At 44.3% G+C, this 12,932-nt stretch overlaps 1 protein-coding gene across 1 annotated transcript in view; it reads left to right on the forward strand.

The window, feature by feature from the left end:
• Window positions 1-9,467: 9,467 nt before the first annotated feature.
• Window positions 9,468-12,932, forward strand: part of RGS22 (regulator of G protein signaling 22) — a 110,533-nt gene continuing 107,068 nt past the window's right edge. The window contains exon 1 of the mRNA XM_084851450.1: window positions 9,468-9,924. Within this exon, the coding sequence (XP_084707576.1) occupies window positions 9,468-9,924 (457 nt within the window). The remainder of the gene's footprint in view (window positions 9,925-12,932) is intronic.

The raw sequence follows: 12,932 nt of genomic DNA on the forward strand, positions 1-12,932 counted from the left end.
AGGAAAACTGCAGCTGATGGACTGAAGTCAGAGCATTATGGATCTCTAAGCCCCTCTAAAATTACAGGCCCCGGTCCAATACAACCATATAATGGACTATGCTCTCAACAGCATCCTGTCCACAAATATTAAGATTATGGCATTCTGGTGTGCTTGCATAAGGATGCTGTCTGCACTGATTGACAACAACTGTGAAGACTTTAATAGGGGGAACATTAAATTGCTGAAGTAGGTTTGCTCGGTGAAGTCAGGTTTAATAAGATACTACTATGGCAATTTGGTTATATCTCTCAAGCTGAACATATACATATGTTCATACATATATTTTGTTTGTTTCCCACTGTCAATTGTTATTTTTTTAAGTGCTGATGTGTTTTTTTTTTGCCAGTGTTTTCTTTTTCACACTCCCCCCAAGTTAACATCAGAATAAATCAGGAAATTATAATTAACTATGGCTAATTTACTCTGCCTTGTCCAAGAATTAACACAGAGTTATTCCAACTGGCTTTTTTAGTGGCCTGTCATTCACCATATTACACAATCTTATCCAGCCTTTATGCACTTGAGCTTTAATAGGTGGAAAACATTGCTGGTATATGAAGGTTGTTACAAACTGATTCTGAAGTATTTCTAGGCTGCTGAAATTATTCTGCCCTATACTTAAGTGTGGGCCTAACTAGACTTGAGACTGGTTCACATCAGGGTTGTGCTGGGGAAGGGGGAGTTTAACCCTTTCCCCTGTGCTGTTTTCCCAATCTGAACACACACACATACACAAGCTGCTATACAGTGGTGTAGTGGAGGCAGGGCTTGCAGGGATGCAGCCTGGGCACTTTTTCATTAGCAGGGACTCTGATGTCATCTGCCACCCCCCTCAGAATTCCCTTTTCCCTCTCAGTTTAGCTGCAATCCTCACTGTAGCTGTGGGGGGAATGAATTTTCCAAGCAACAATGTATTGTTCCATGTTGGAATGCAAAATATTTGGGATGACTTGGTCTGGCATGGGCAATTAAGACCTATTTGCTTTACCAAATATGTACTCCTGGTAGAGATGAAAAACCTCCTAGAACTGGTTTGTTGATATGGATCGACACAGCTGCCTGAAATTTTTGGACTGCCCTTGGAAACTGTCACAAAGAGCTCCTGCATTTCCAAATTTACCACTACACCACTGTGTGTGTGTGTAGTTTAATCCAGCTGGGTGTGTGGATGTTTCTGTGGAAGGGGGGAGATATAATGAAGGAGCTTAGGGAAGGCTAATGGGTAATGTTGGGGCACTAAGGGCGTGTACAAGGGGGTTGTTTAAATCAGAAGGGATCTGTCCATGAGGGCTGAGTCGAGAGGGTGAAGCTTCCATAAAGAATAATATTTTGAAAACCTAAAATGTTTGTGTTTGAGTGAGTGAAAAAGATTTTAACACCTCTGCATTTTTTCCTCAGATGTCCAATTGAAATACCACTCCCTTACTTTCAGCTGCACTGTTTTTGGATCCTGGTTGAAGGCTTACAAAGTTGTACAATCTTACAAAGTTGTATAATCTTAGAAGGGGGCGTGGCTGTGACTGTCAGGAAGGGCCCCCACACTTCTGAATTTGCCACTACGCTACTGCTGCTATACGACTTGCCAAGAGTAACAGAGAGGTACCATACAGGATCAGATAAAGGGAAAGAAAAACCTCCCCCAGCACTAATTTGAATTCCTCCTCCTGGCTGAGTAGCTGCTAATAATGCCTTTAAAGGTGCAATACGTTGCTGGGATCTAAAATCTATAAATAGCAACTCTTTGCCCCCTGGGCTCTTTGGCCCAGTTCCTAGCCCCTTTAAGGTGCCTATCCATTTACTTTCAGCTGATACTATACAGTCCTCCCTATTTCTAGATACTGTGTGAAGTTTTACCTCAGTCCTATGTTTTCCTTGGTTCCTATGAGCTTCAGCTCAGTGTCCCTATCCCCACCCACACTTCTTTCATCATGTCTCTGCCTTTCAGGTCACTGTCTACTTTGTTCCTATTTCTTTAGCCATGGTGACTTCTAGTTAGCCTTCCTATCATTTCTACCTCCCCTCCTGATCTTAAGTGTGGTGAAAATGGCTCTCTCATTAGCCTCTTCTTGTCTCCCCTGGCTGCCCTGTCATCATACCAGCTGAGGAAATCAATGTATGAAGATTCCTGCCCCAAGCACAATGCAATATGGACTGGAATATTTTGTTAGGTAGGAAATAAAATACGTTCTTCTGTCCCGTAATAAACAGCTTTATGTGTGCAAAGTAAGGCTGACCCTAATCTGAATATTTCACTAAAGTATGTTAATTATTCCACCAAATAAAATGCTGAAGCAAAGTAACGATAGGAATCAAAATATGATGATCACATTATAAACTGCATTCAGTCTGCAGGGTCCTTTACCACACTCACATTTTGCTTTAAAGGGTACCAAGGCTGCAATTCCTTGCACATTTGCCTGGGGACAAGTCCCTCTGAACCCAGTGGGATGTACTTTTAAGTAAACATGAATAAGATCAAGCTGTGAACTGAAAGGTACCCTTCAGGCTTGATGTTCCTCCAGCATCACTGGAATTGCCCAGACCCAATCTTTGTAACTTCGCTTTTCTAAAGCTGTAGATGCATTAGATGCTTCAAATGGTTATTTTCAGTATACAGCCTCTGCATAGAATGTTATGTGCAGCAGGGCCCCCAAATGTGCATTCCAAGAATGTAAGTCACTGTTTGTTTCCTAGTTGTCTGCCTGAATAAAAAAAACTTCTTGGTATTTAGCACACTTCAGAGCTTGTGAAGAAAATGCAGTCAATAGAATGCATCAAAAGAGTGTAAAAGAGGGGCTCTACAGCCTGGTCCCGATGATGTGCATTTTCTTTTGGAAATGAAGTGGTTAGTAATGAAAGGAAAAATACTTAAAACATGTCAACTGTGCTTTCTTCCCCTACTGAGATTTTTCTCTTCATTTTCTGAAAAGCTAAGAATTCTTCGTAGCATTTCCTTGATTCATGTGGCTCAGGTATGTGGGAACATCCAGAATACGTCATCCTGTTTTTTACACACTTGTAAAACAGCTGCCATTGGCCTTGATCTGTTTAGGTGCAGGAGCCTGAAAGGGCTTAAGAATTGTAGTCTTTTTTTTTTTTTTTAGCTGACAGGGATGGGAGACCATATAGAAAACTGTCCAAGTAATAAATTGTATCTGCTGGTTTCTACTTTAGAACCCATTTCTACATTGTTCTTCAGGGATGCCTATAATTCTCAATGACAGAAAATGGTAATATCCTTGAAAAATATTTTGTCAGGTTGGATTTACTCCAGCAGTCTCCTTCATCTGGGTGCTCCATCTGCAGCCTTGGTCAGGGTGGCTTTGCCTATACTGTGTCCTCCCGAATGGGGGAAGGCACAAGATGTTTTGGTCCCCGACTACAGAAGCAGCTCCTCCTGGTGCTGCGCAAGTCTTACACCACCTGCATCCCAACCATTATCTCCAATCTAGGATTGGAGATAACAGCTGGGATTCCCCTGCACATTGGTTGCCCCAGCCCATGCAGGGGAATGCCTGCTGTTATCTACAATAAGAGATAACAGATCAGAGATAAACAGGGACTCTCCAGGGGATGGGGCTCAGCCGCTGGAGTAATCAAAAGGGGCTCTGTGGGTTGGATGGGGAACCTCTGTGGGCCAGTTTTTACAGAGGAGAAAGCCTTGTGGGTATGGGCTGAATTGGTCTACAGATCATATATACTGCATATGACTGGATCACAGTATAATATCACTTCAGAGACAGAGGAGACAAAATCTTACCAATATCAATTCTGGATTAAAATAAATGTTTACACAAAATGATAGCATCTTTTATGCATAAATAAGAGCTCAGTGTTTCTAAAATACATAGAAGATGAGTACCTTAACATGAGATATGTTCAAGCAGATGATAATAGAATTAATAATGGATGTCATAAAACAGAGCAAGCCAAGGAAATAAATTTTCTCCAAAAACGTTCTGTCACAGCATGGAAATATCTTGGTTCCAGTTGGATGTGCTTTTCCATGACTAGAATGAAATTAATTACAGCAGAATCCATGCCATACAAACCCAAGTGAAATAAACCAGACAACTAAAACACCCACTCTCTCCTTCTGAGTACCTTAAGCGGCTGCCAATATCTTATGAGAAATTGAGGGCACTCTTTCATTGTTGAATATGGATCTTCAGGGAAGCTTGTGCTGAGAGGCGTGTAGGAGGGTCTGGGATGAATAGATTCAGCGTACCAAACATCTACTCCCTCGTATTAGATATCCAAGCTCTACTATGAATTGTTCATTGAAATATACTGGATTTCACCACTAGGGGACATCGAAGATTCATCTTCAAAAACCACTTAATGCTTTTAAAAAAAACCACACACTTTCAGGGTATTCACTGCAATTGTAAACTTGTATCATAGGTTCATACTCCATTCTTGCCTGCCAGCTATAGCCAGTGTGTATTTAATATTTAAAATGTGTTTCCTTTGGCTATCAATTATAACTTACGGCTCTGAGAAGTCCCTGTTTATTTCAATGAGATCATGTTAAAGACCTGGAAGGTAAGAAGAAGCTGGCTATTCTGGATTAATTTATGACTTCTTGGACTCTGTGACTGCCAATGTCTGTCCAAAACAACTGGCCTAGCACATATAGCAAGGCATTTGTTCGAGATAAAAATATTGAGCGTTAAATCTGGAAACAAGTACTTCAGTAACTGGGGGTGTCAAGAGGTTGCTAGCGTAATAAGGGACAAATCCCTGTCCTCTCGATTCCTTGTGATGATGGGATGATTACGATAGTTCAACCATGGCTACTCATGGATCAGATTCCAGAACTCTGTAGAATATACCCCCTTAGTTTAGTGGCTATTCTGTTGGTTCTTGTGGTAAAACTGTAGAATAATAGGTGACCTTGTTCCACCAGTATAGTCATGCCTGAGTATCTATTCCATTGTAGTGGCAAAGGATGTTTCTTTGTTGACACCATTAAATTTGTGAAGTGCTAACAGAATGCTCATAGGTGGTGAACAGACTGCTCAACCTGAGCTGTCTCTGTCCAGATGCTGTTTCCTTGACTGTACTGTGATATGTTTGGAGATAAAATAGTTGTATTTGGCTTGATTTTAGTTGTCTGGCTGTTTGAATGTGAAGCTGGAGTTCAAGGCATTTGGAGGCTCAATACTGTCCATTTATGTTGATCAATTCCAGCTGATATAGTCTGTAGATATGAAAAAAGGGTGGGTAAACTTGTGAGTTGGATTCCTGCCCAGATTGGCTGAGCAGGTTTGAGGGTTTTTTCCCCCCTCTGAGAGGGCAGGATACCAGATAGTTTCAAATAAACAGTTATTCAAGTTGCAACCCTATTCACTTACCTGGGAGTAAGCCTCACTGAGCACAGTGGGGCTACTTCTGAGTAAACATGCATAGGACTGTACTGTTAGCCTCTTCCAAAAAACAAGGGAAATCTAAAGCACACGTCCCCAGGAATCTTGGACATTTAATTTCCATTCTGTATTGAGAGTGAAATATAAATTACAGCTACTGTGGAAATGAGTCCATAAGCCTCAGTGCAGAACAGGAGGTTGCACAGGCTAAGAAAGTAAATGACAGATTAACAACCCATGGATGAAGACAATATGGACATACATAGGGCTTTAGACTTGGAATTTAGACTTTAGTGTGCTAGCATCGGAACCCTTTCACACTATTTATTCTTCATAAGAACATCAGAGACTGGCTGGAGAAGAACAAAAGTGTATCCAGTCCAGCATTCAGTTCCCACAGTACCCAACCAGATGCCCATGGGAAGTGCACAAGCATGACATAAACTCAGCACCCTCCTGCTTGTGTTTCCCAGCTACTAGAATTGAAAGGTACACTGAGATATATAGCTATCATGACTAGTAGCCGTCGACAGCCATATCCTCCATAAATTTGTCTTGTTGTTGTTCAGTTGTTCAGTCGTGTCCGACTCTTCGTGACCCCATGGAGCATAGCACGCCAGGCCTTCCTGTCCTGCGCTCTCTCCCGGAGCGTGCTCAAGTTCATATTCATTGCATCGGTGATGCTATCTAGCCATCTCATCCTCTGCCATCCCCTTCTCCTTTTGCCTTCAGTCTTTCCCAGCATCAGGGTCTTTTCCAGAGACTTTTCTCTTCGCATTAGGTGGCCAAAATAGTTGAGCTTCAGCTTCAGTATCTGTCCTTCCAATGAGCACTCAGGGTTTATTTCCTTTAGGATGGACTGATTTGACCTCCCTGCAGTCCAGGGGACTCGTAAGAGTCTTCTCCAGCACCACAGTTCGAAAGCATCCATTCTTTGGCGCTCAGCCTTCCTCATAGTCCAGCTCTCACAGCCATACATTACTACTGGGAAAACCATCGCTTTGATTAGACGGACCTTTGTCGGCAAGGTGATGTCTCTGCTTCTTACTATGCTGTCTAGGTTTGCCATAACTTTCCTCCCAAGGAGCAAGCGTCTTTTAATTTCATGGCTACAGTCATCATCTGCGGTGATCTTGGAGCCCAAGAAAATAAAATCTGTCACTGCTTCCATTTCTTCCCCTTCTCTATGCCAGGAAGTGATGGGGCCAGATGCCATGAGCTTAGTTTTTTGAATGTTGAGTTTCAAACCAGCTTTTGCACTCTCCTCTTTCACCCTCAACAAAAGGCTCTTGAGATCCTCTTCGCTTTCTGCCATTAGGGTGGTATCATCTGCGTATCTGAGGTTGTTGATAATTCTCCCGGCAATCTTAATTCCGACCTCTGATTCATCCAACCTGGCGTTTCTCATGATGCACTCTGCATATAAGTTAAATAAGTAGAGTGACAATATGCAGCCTTGTTGTTCTCCTTTCCCAGTTTTGAACCACTCAGTTGTTCCATGTCTGGTTCTTACTGTTGCTTCTTGACCCTCGTACAGGTTTCTCAGGAGACAGGTAAGGTGGTCTGGTAGTCCCATCTCTTGAAGAATTTGCCAGAGTTTGTTGTGATCCACACAATCAAAGGCTTTAGCGTAGTCAGTGAAGCAGAAATAGACGTTTTTCTGGAATTCTCTTGCTTTCTCCATGATCCAGCGAATGTTGGCAATTTGATCTCTAGTTCCTCTGCCTCTTCGAAACCCAGCTTGTACTTCCGGTAGTTCTCAGTTCGCATACTGCTGAAGCCTAGCTTGTAGGATTTTGAGCATAATCTTGCTGGCATGTGAAATGAGCGCAATTGTTCGGTAGTTTGAACACTCTTTGGCATTTCCCTTCTTTGGAATTGGAATGTAAACTGACCTTTTCCAGTCTTGTGGCCACTGTTGAGTGTTCCAAATGTGTTGGCATATTGAGTGCAGCACTTTAACAGCATCATCTTTTAGGATTTTAAATAGCTCAGCTGGAATACTGTCATCTCCGCTAGCTTTGTTGTTACTAATGCTTCCCAAGGCCCACTTGACTTCACTCTCGAGGATGTCCGGCTCAAGTTCAGTGACTGCACTATCATGGTTATCAGGGACATTCAGATCTTTCCTGTATAGTTCTTCTGTGTATTTTTTCCACCTCTTCTTAATCTCATCTGCTTCTGCTAGGGCCCTGCCTTCTTTGTCCTTTATCATGCCCATCTTTGCACAAAATGTTCCCTTGAGATCTCTGATTTTCTTGAAAAGATCTCTAGTCTTTCCCATTCTTTTGTTTTCCTCGATTTCTTTGCATTGTTCATTTAAGAAGGCCTTCTTGTCTCTCCTTGCTATTCTCTGGAACTCTGCATTCAGTTGGATATATCTTCCCCTTTCACCCTTGCTTTTTGCTTCCCTTCTTTCCTCAGCTACTTGTAAATCATCATCAGACAGCCACTTTGCTTTCTTGCATTTCTTTTTCTTTGGGATGGATTGAGTTGCTGCCTCCTGAACAATGTTACGGACCTCCGTCCATAGTTCCTCAGGCACTCTGTCTATCAGGTCTAATCCTTTAAATCTATTCCTCACCTCCACTGTATATTCATAAGGGATATGATTTAGGTCATACCTGAATGGTTTAATGGTTTTCCCTATGTTCTTCAATTTAAGCTGAAATTTTGCAAGAAGCAGCTCATGATCTGAGCCACAGTCAGCTCCAGGTCTTGTCTAATTTGTCTAATCCCCTTTTAAAGTAATCCAAGTTGGTATCCATCAATTCCTCTCTCATTCTTGTGGAGCCCACTGAAACTTTCTTCAAGATGAGAAATATGAAATTTGCTAAAATGTAAAGTTTGTAGCCATATACATTTTCAGATACCAAGAAATAAAAGGAAATGATCATATTGAAAAAAATCCTTAAAATAAAATCTCCAAGCTGATGATGTAATGTAGGGGAATTAACTACTTACAAATATTAACAGCGTATTTACTGATGATATATCTCTTTTGTGGATATGGTTTAAATCTCAGCTATATCTGTCATACTAGGCTGAAGGGTTGTTTGAAGTGAAAGTGCCACTGTAGTATGCAACATTTATTTATTTCTTATTAATTTAATTTCTAGAAGAGTAATGGGATATTTTAACATCCATAGGACAGGGTTGTGGGATGTGATGGTCCTCCAGAGATGCTGTTGGACTGCAACTCCCATCATCCTTCACCCCGGCTATGCTGGCTAGCACTGATGGAAGTTTCAGTCCAGCAACATCTGGAGGGCTGCATGATCCCTAACTCTGTCCTCCGGAAATGCACATTTACCGCCATTTATTCTGGATCAGTAAATTCAGAGCAACTAGATTTTGAACTTTGTGTATTGATAACACTCCAGGCCTCTTAAGGTAGAGGGAAAAAAAGTCTGCTGCTTAGCCTTAATCCTCAATGAAAAGAAAACGTCTACTACTGTTTAGCCATAACCCTATAAAAAGGTAAAGGTGTCCCCAACCAGTCGTGTCCGACTCTAGGGTGCGGTGCTCATCCCCGTTTCTAAGCCGAAGAGCCAGCGCTGTCCGAAGACGCTTCCGTGGTCATGTGGCCGGCATGACTGAACACCGAGGTGCACGGAACGCTGTTACCTTTCCCGCCGAGGTGGTACCTATTTATCTACTTGCAATTTCTTGCTTTCGAACTGCTAGGTTGGCAGGAGCTGGGACTGAAGACGGGAGCTCACTCCGTCACGCGGCACTCGGGTCTCGAACTGCTGTCCTGCCGACCTTCCGGTCTGCAGTTCAGCGTCTTAACCACTAAGCCACTGCGGCCCAATAAAAAGGTAGTAGTATATAAATAAATTTGAAAAGGTCTGTTTAAGGCCTAACTCATCCACGGTAATGGAACTTTAGCATGGGCCGTGCCATGCTAGCTGGGACTCGTTTGAAGCCGAGGGGTTATGCCAAAGGATTGTTTGCCTACTGTGGGTTGGCGTGGAAGAGGCTTGCCAGGCAAACGCAGATAAGAATTCCGCACCGTGATTGTAATCGTCACCAAGGCAGCCTGGGGGTTGCCAGATGCATCACAATAGAGCCTGCCTCGGTGGAAGAAATAGTTATATTCCCGCCTCCGCATGGGCGATCAAACCATCCCGCTTGCGTGTGGTTGGAAAGCGCGAACGGCTTGGCCGATACCTGGTGCGCCCTACCACCAGCGCAGTCTTTGCGGCCGTCAAAGCCACCGCAGAAACTGGGGTGACGGAGCCGAGCGGGCGACGAGGCGCGCAAGGCCGTTTTCAAATTCCGACGGAGAGCCGGCCGGGCGCCCCAGCGGGCCAGCCGAAGGCGGTCTTGCGCCCCCTGGAGGCTGAAAGGCGAGGGACCCGCCTCGCCCGCGATTCACGAGAACGGGGCTTCCTCACGTTTAACGCTCCGGTGGCGGCTTCTGCGCGCCCTCCCTCAGTTTATCGGCCTGGCTCGCCAAGCCGAGGAAAATCCCTCCGCCGCCCAGAAGACGACAGATCAAATGTTGGACGTCGGTGGAGTCAAGCAAGCGCGCTCCCCTGCTCGTGCATTGTCTGCGGCAGCGCCATAGCAACCCAGCAACTCTGTGGGGCCGCACACACGGAGGCACGCGGCCGCGCTCGGCATTCACTCGCGTGCGCGCTCGGAGCGAGGGGTGCTGCGCAGCCTCTCTTGTCCGGGCCACAGCGGGGGAGGGGTTCCCCCCGTCCCCTGTTCTTTTCCCGGACCACCCTGAGGAGCAATGAGGCTTTGACTCAACTCTCGGGGTTAGGGGGCTCGCGGGCTCCAGAGAGCCAGTGTGCGCATCTTCGCCATGCGAGAGAAGAAGCTCACCACTGGTACGTACTGGAGCGGAGGCTGCCGACGGCGGATAAGAATCGGATGTCTCGCTCATCATCCAGACGGGGGAGGGAGAGAAATGGGTGCCGAAGGGGAAAGCCCTTGCTGCTGAAACCCGCCACCCCAGCAAACCCCCACAGTTCTAATTAAGGACACGTTGACAAGTGATGCTCAGAGGGGCATTTTACACTGGGATGTGTCACATGTGCACGCTGTTAGTGCAGGATAAACGGGGGGGGGCAAGAGAGACGCTGAGTTTTCACAAGCAATGCTCACACCAGTTTTTGCATTCCCCAGGCCTTTAATTCCAATGTAAAGCATACATTGACAATAATAATAGATCTGGTTTTAAATTGCCTCTTCCTCCCCTTTCCATTTCGTCCTTCGTTAGTGGTATTCACTTGTTGTTGTTCAGTTGTTCAGTCGTGTCTGACTCTTCGTGACCCCATGGACCATAGCATGCCAGGCCTTCCTGTCCTGCGCTCTCTCCCGGAGCGTGCTCAAGTTCATATTCATTGCATCGGTAATGCTATCTAGCCTTCTCATCCTCTGCCGTCCCCTTCTCCTTTTGCCTTCAGTCTTTCCCAGCATCAGGGTCTTTTCCAGAGACTTTTCTCTTCGCATTAGGTGGCCAAAATAGTTGAGCTTCAGCTTGAGTATCTGTCCTTCCAATGAGCACTCAGGGTTGATTTCCTTTAGGATTGACTGATTTGACCTCCTTGCAGTCCAGGGGACTCGTAAGAGTCTTCTCTAGCACCACAGTTCGAAAGCATCAATTCTTCGGCGCTCAGCCTTCCTTATAGTCCAGCTCTCACAGCCATACATTACTACTGGGAAAACCATCGCTTTGATTAGACGGACCTTTGTCGGCAAGGTGATGTCTCTGCTTCTTACTATGCTGTCTAGGTTTGCCATAACTTTCCTCCCAAGGAGCAAGCGTCTTTTAATTTCATGGTTATAGTCACTGTCTGCGGTGATCTTGGAGCGCAAGAAAGTAAAATCTGTCACTGCTTCCATTTCTTCCCCTTCTATATGGCAGGAAGTGATGGGGCCAGATGCCGTGATCTTAGTTTTTTTAATGTTGAGTTTCAAACCAGCTTTTGCACTCTCTCCACTTTCACCCTCAACAAGAGGCTCTTTAGATCCTCTTCACTTTCTGCCATTAGGGTGGTATCGTCTGCATATCGGAGGTTGTTGATAATTCTCCCAGCAATCTTAATTCCGACCTCTGATTCATCCAACCCGGCATTTCTCTTGATGTACTCTGCATATAAGTTAAATAAGCAGGGCGACAATATGTAGCCTTGTCATACTCCTTTCCCAATTTTGAACCAATCGGTTGTTCCATGTCTGGTTCTTACTGTTGCTTCTTGACCCTCGTACAGGTTTCTCAGGAGACAGGTAAGGTGGTCTAGTACTCCCATCTCTTGAAGAATTTGCCACAGTTTGTTGTGATCCACACAATCAAAGGCTTTAGCGTAGTCAATGAAGCAGAAATAGAAGTTTTTCTGGAATTCTCTTGCTTTCTCCATGATCCAGCGAATGTTGGTGATTTGATCTCTAGTTCCTCTGCCTCTTCGAAACCCAGCTTGTACTTCCGGTAGTTCTCGGTTCGCATACTGCTGAAGCCTAGCTTGTAGGATTTTGAGCATCACCTTGCTGGCATGTGAAATGAGCGCAGTTGTGCGAAAATTGAACACTCTTTGGCGTTGCCCTTCTTTGGAATTGGAATATAAACTGACCTTTTCCAGTCTTGCGGCCATTGTTGAGTGTTCCAAATTAGTTGGCATATTGAATGCAGCACTTTAACAGCATCATCTTTTAGGATTTTAAATAGCTCAGCTGGAATACTGTCATCTCCGCTAGCTTTGTTGTTAGTAATGCTTCCTAAGGCCCACTTGACTTCACTCTCAAGGATGTCCGGCTCAAGTTCAGTGACCGCACTATCATGGCTATCAGGGACATTAAGAACTTTTCTGTATAGTTCTTCTGTGTATTCTTTCCACCTCTTCTTAATCTCATCTGCTTCTGTTAGGTCCCTGCCTTCTTTGTCCTTTATCATGCCCGCTTTTGCACAAAACATTCCCTTGAGATCTCCAATTTTCTTGAAGAGATCTCTAGTCTTTCCCATTCTGTTGTTTTCCTCGATTTCTTTGCATTGTTCATTTAAGAATGCCTTCTTGTCTCTCCTTGCTATTCACACACGTGTGCAAATAGTGCAAGAGGCTAAAAAGTAGTTTTAGGCTGCAACACTCTACCCTTACCTGGGAGTAAGCTCCGTGGAACTCAGTGGAACCTAATTCTGAGTAGACATCTATAGGATTTTGCTGTTAGTATCACACTTGTGAAAGTACACTTTCTGTGGGTGGACTGTAGATTTCTGGGTGATTTGCAGTACCCTTGTGGGGAAATTAAAAGGAGATTTAAGTATTGCTTGTGAAAAAATAGCCAAACAGCATGCGATATTTAAACCTGGCTCATCACCAGTCACATATCTTAGGCTAAATATACAATTAGGAGTTGTAGAAGTATAGTAAATTGGTGAGATTAAGCATGCCTGAGGGTGGGCTCAACTTGAGTTTGAATCCAGCCATGGGACATGTGAAGTAATAATAAAGCTGAGAGCCATCGAGCATGTGCATACTTTTCTTCACAAAGTAACCATGAGCAATTCCAGGG

The sequence above is a fragment of the Heloderma suspectum genome, chromosome 4 (genome assembly GCF_057233095.1).
Source record: "Heloderma suspectum isolate Gila_16-S chromosome 4, 16-S_ref, whole genome shotgun sequence".
Taxonomy (NCBI): domain Eukaryota; kingdom Metazoa; phylum Chordata; class Lepidosauria; order Squamata; family Helodermatidae; genus Heloderma; species Heloderma suspectum.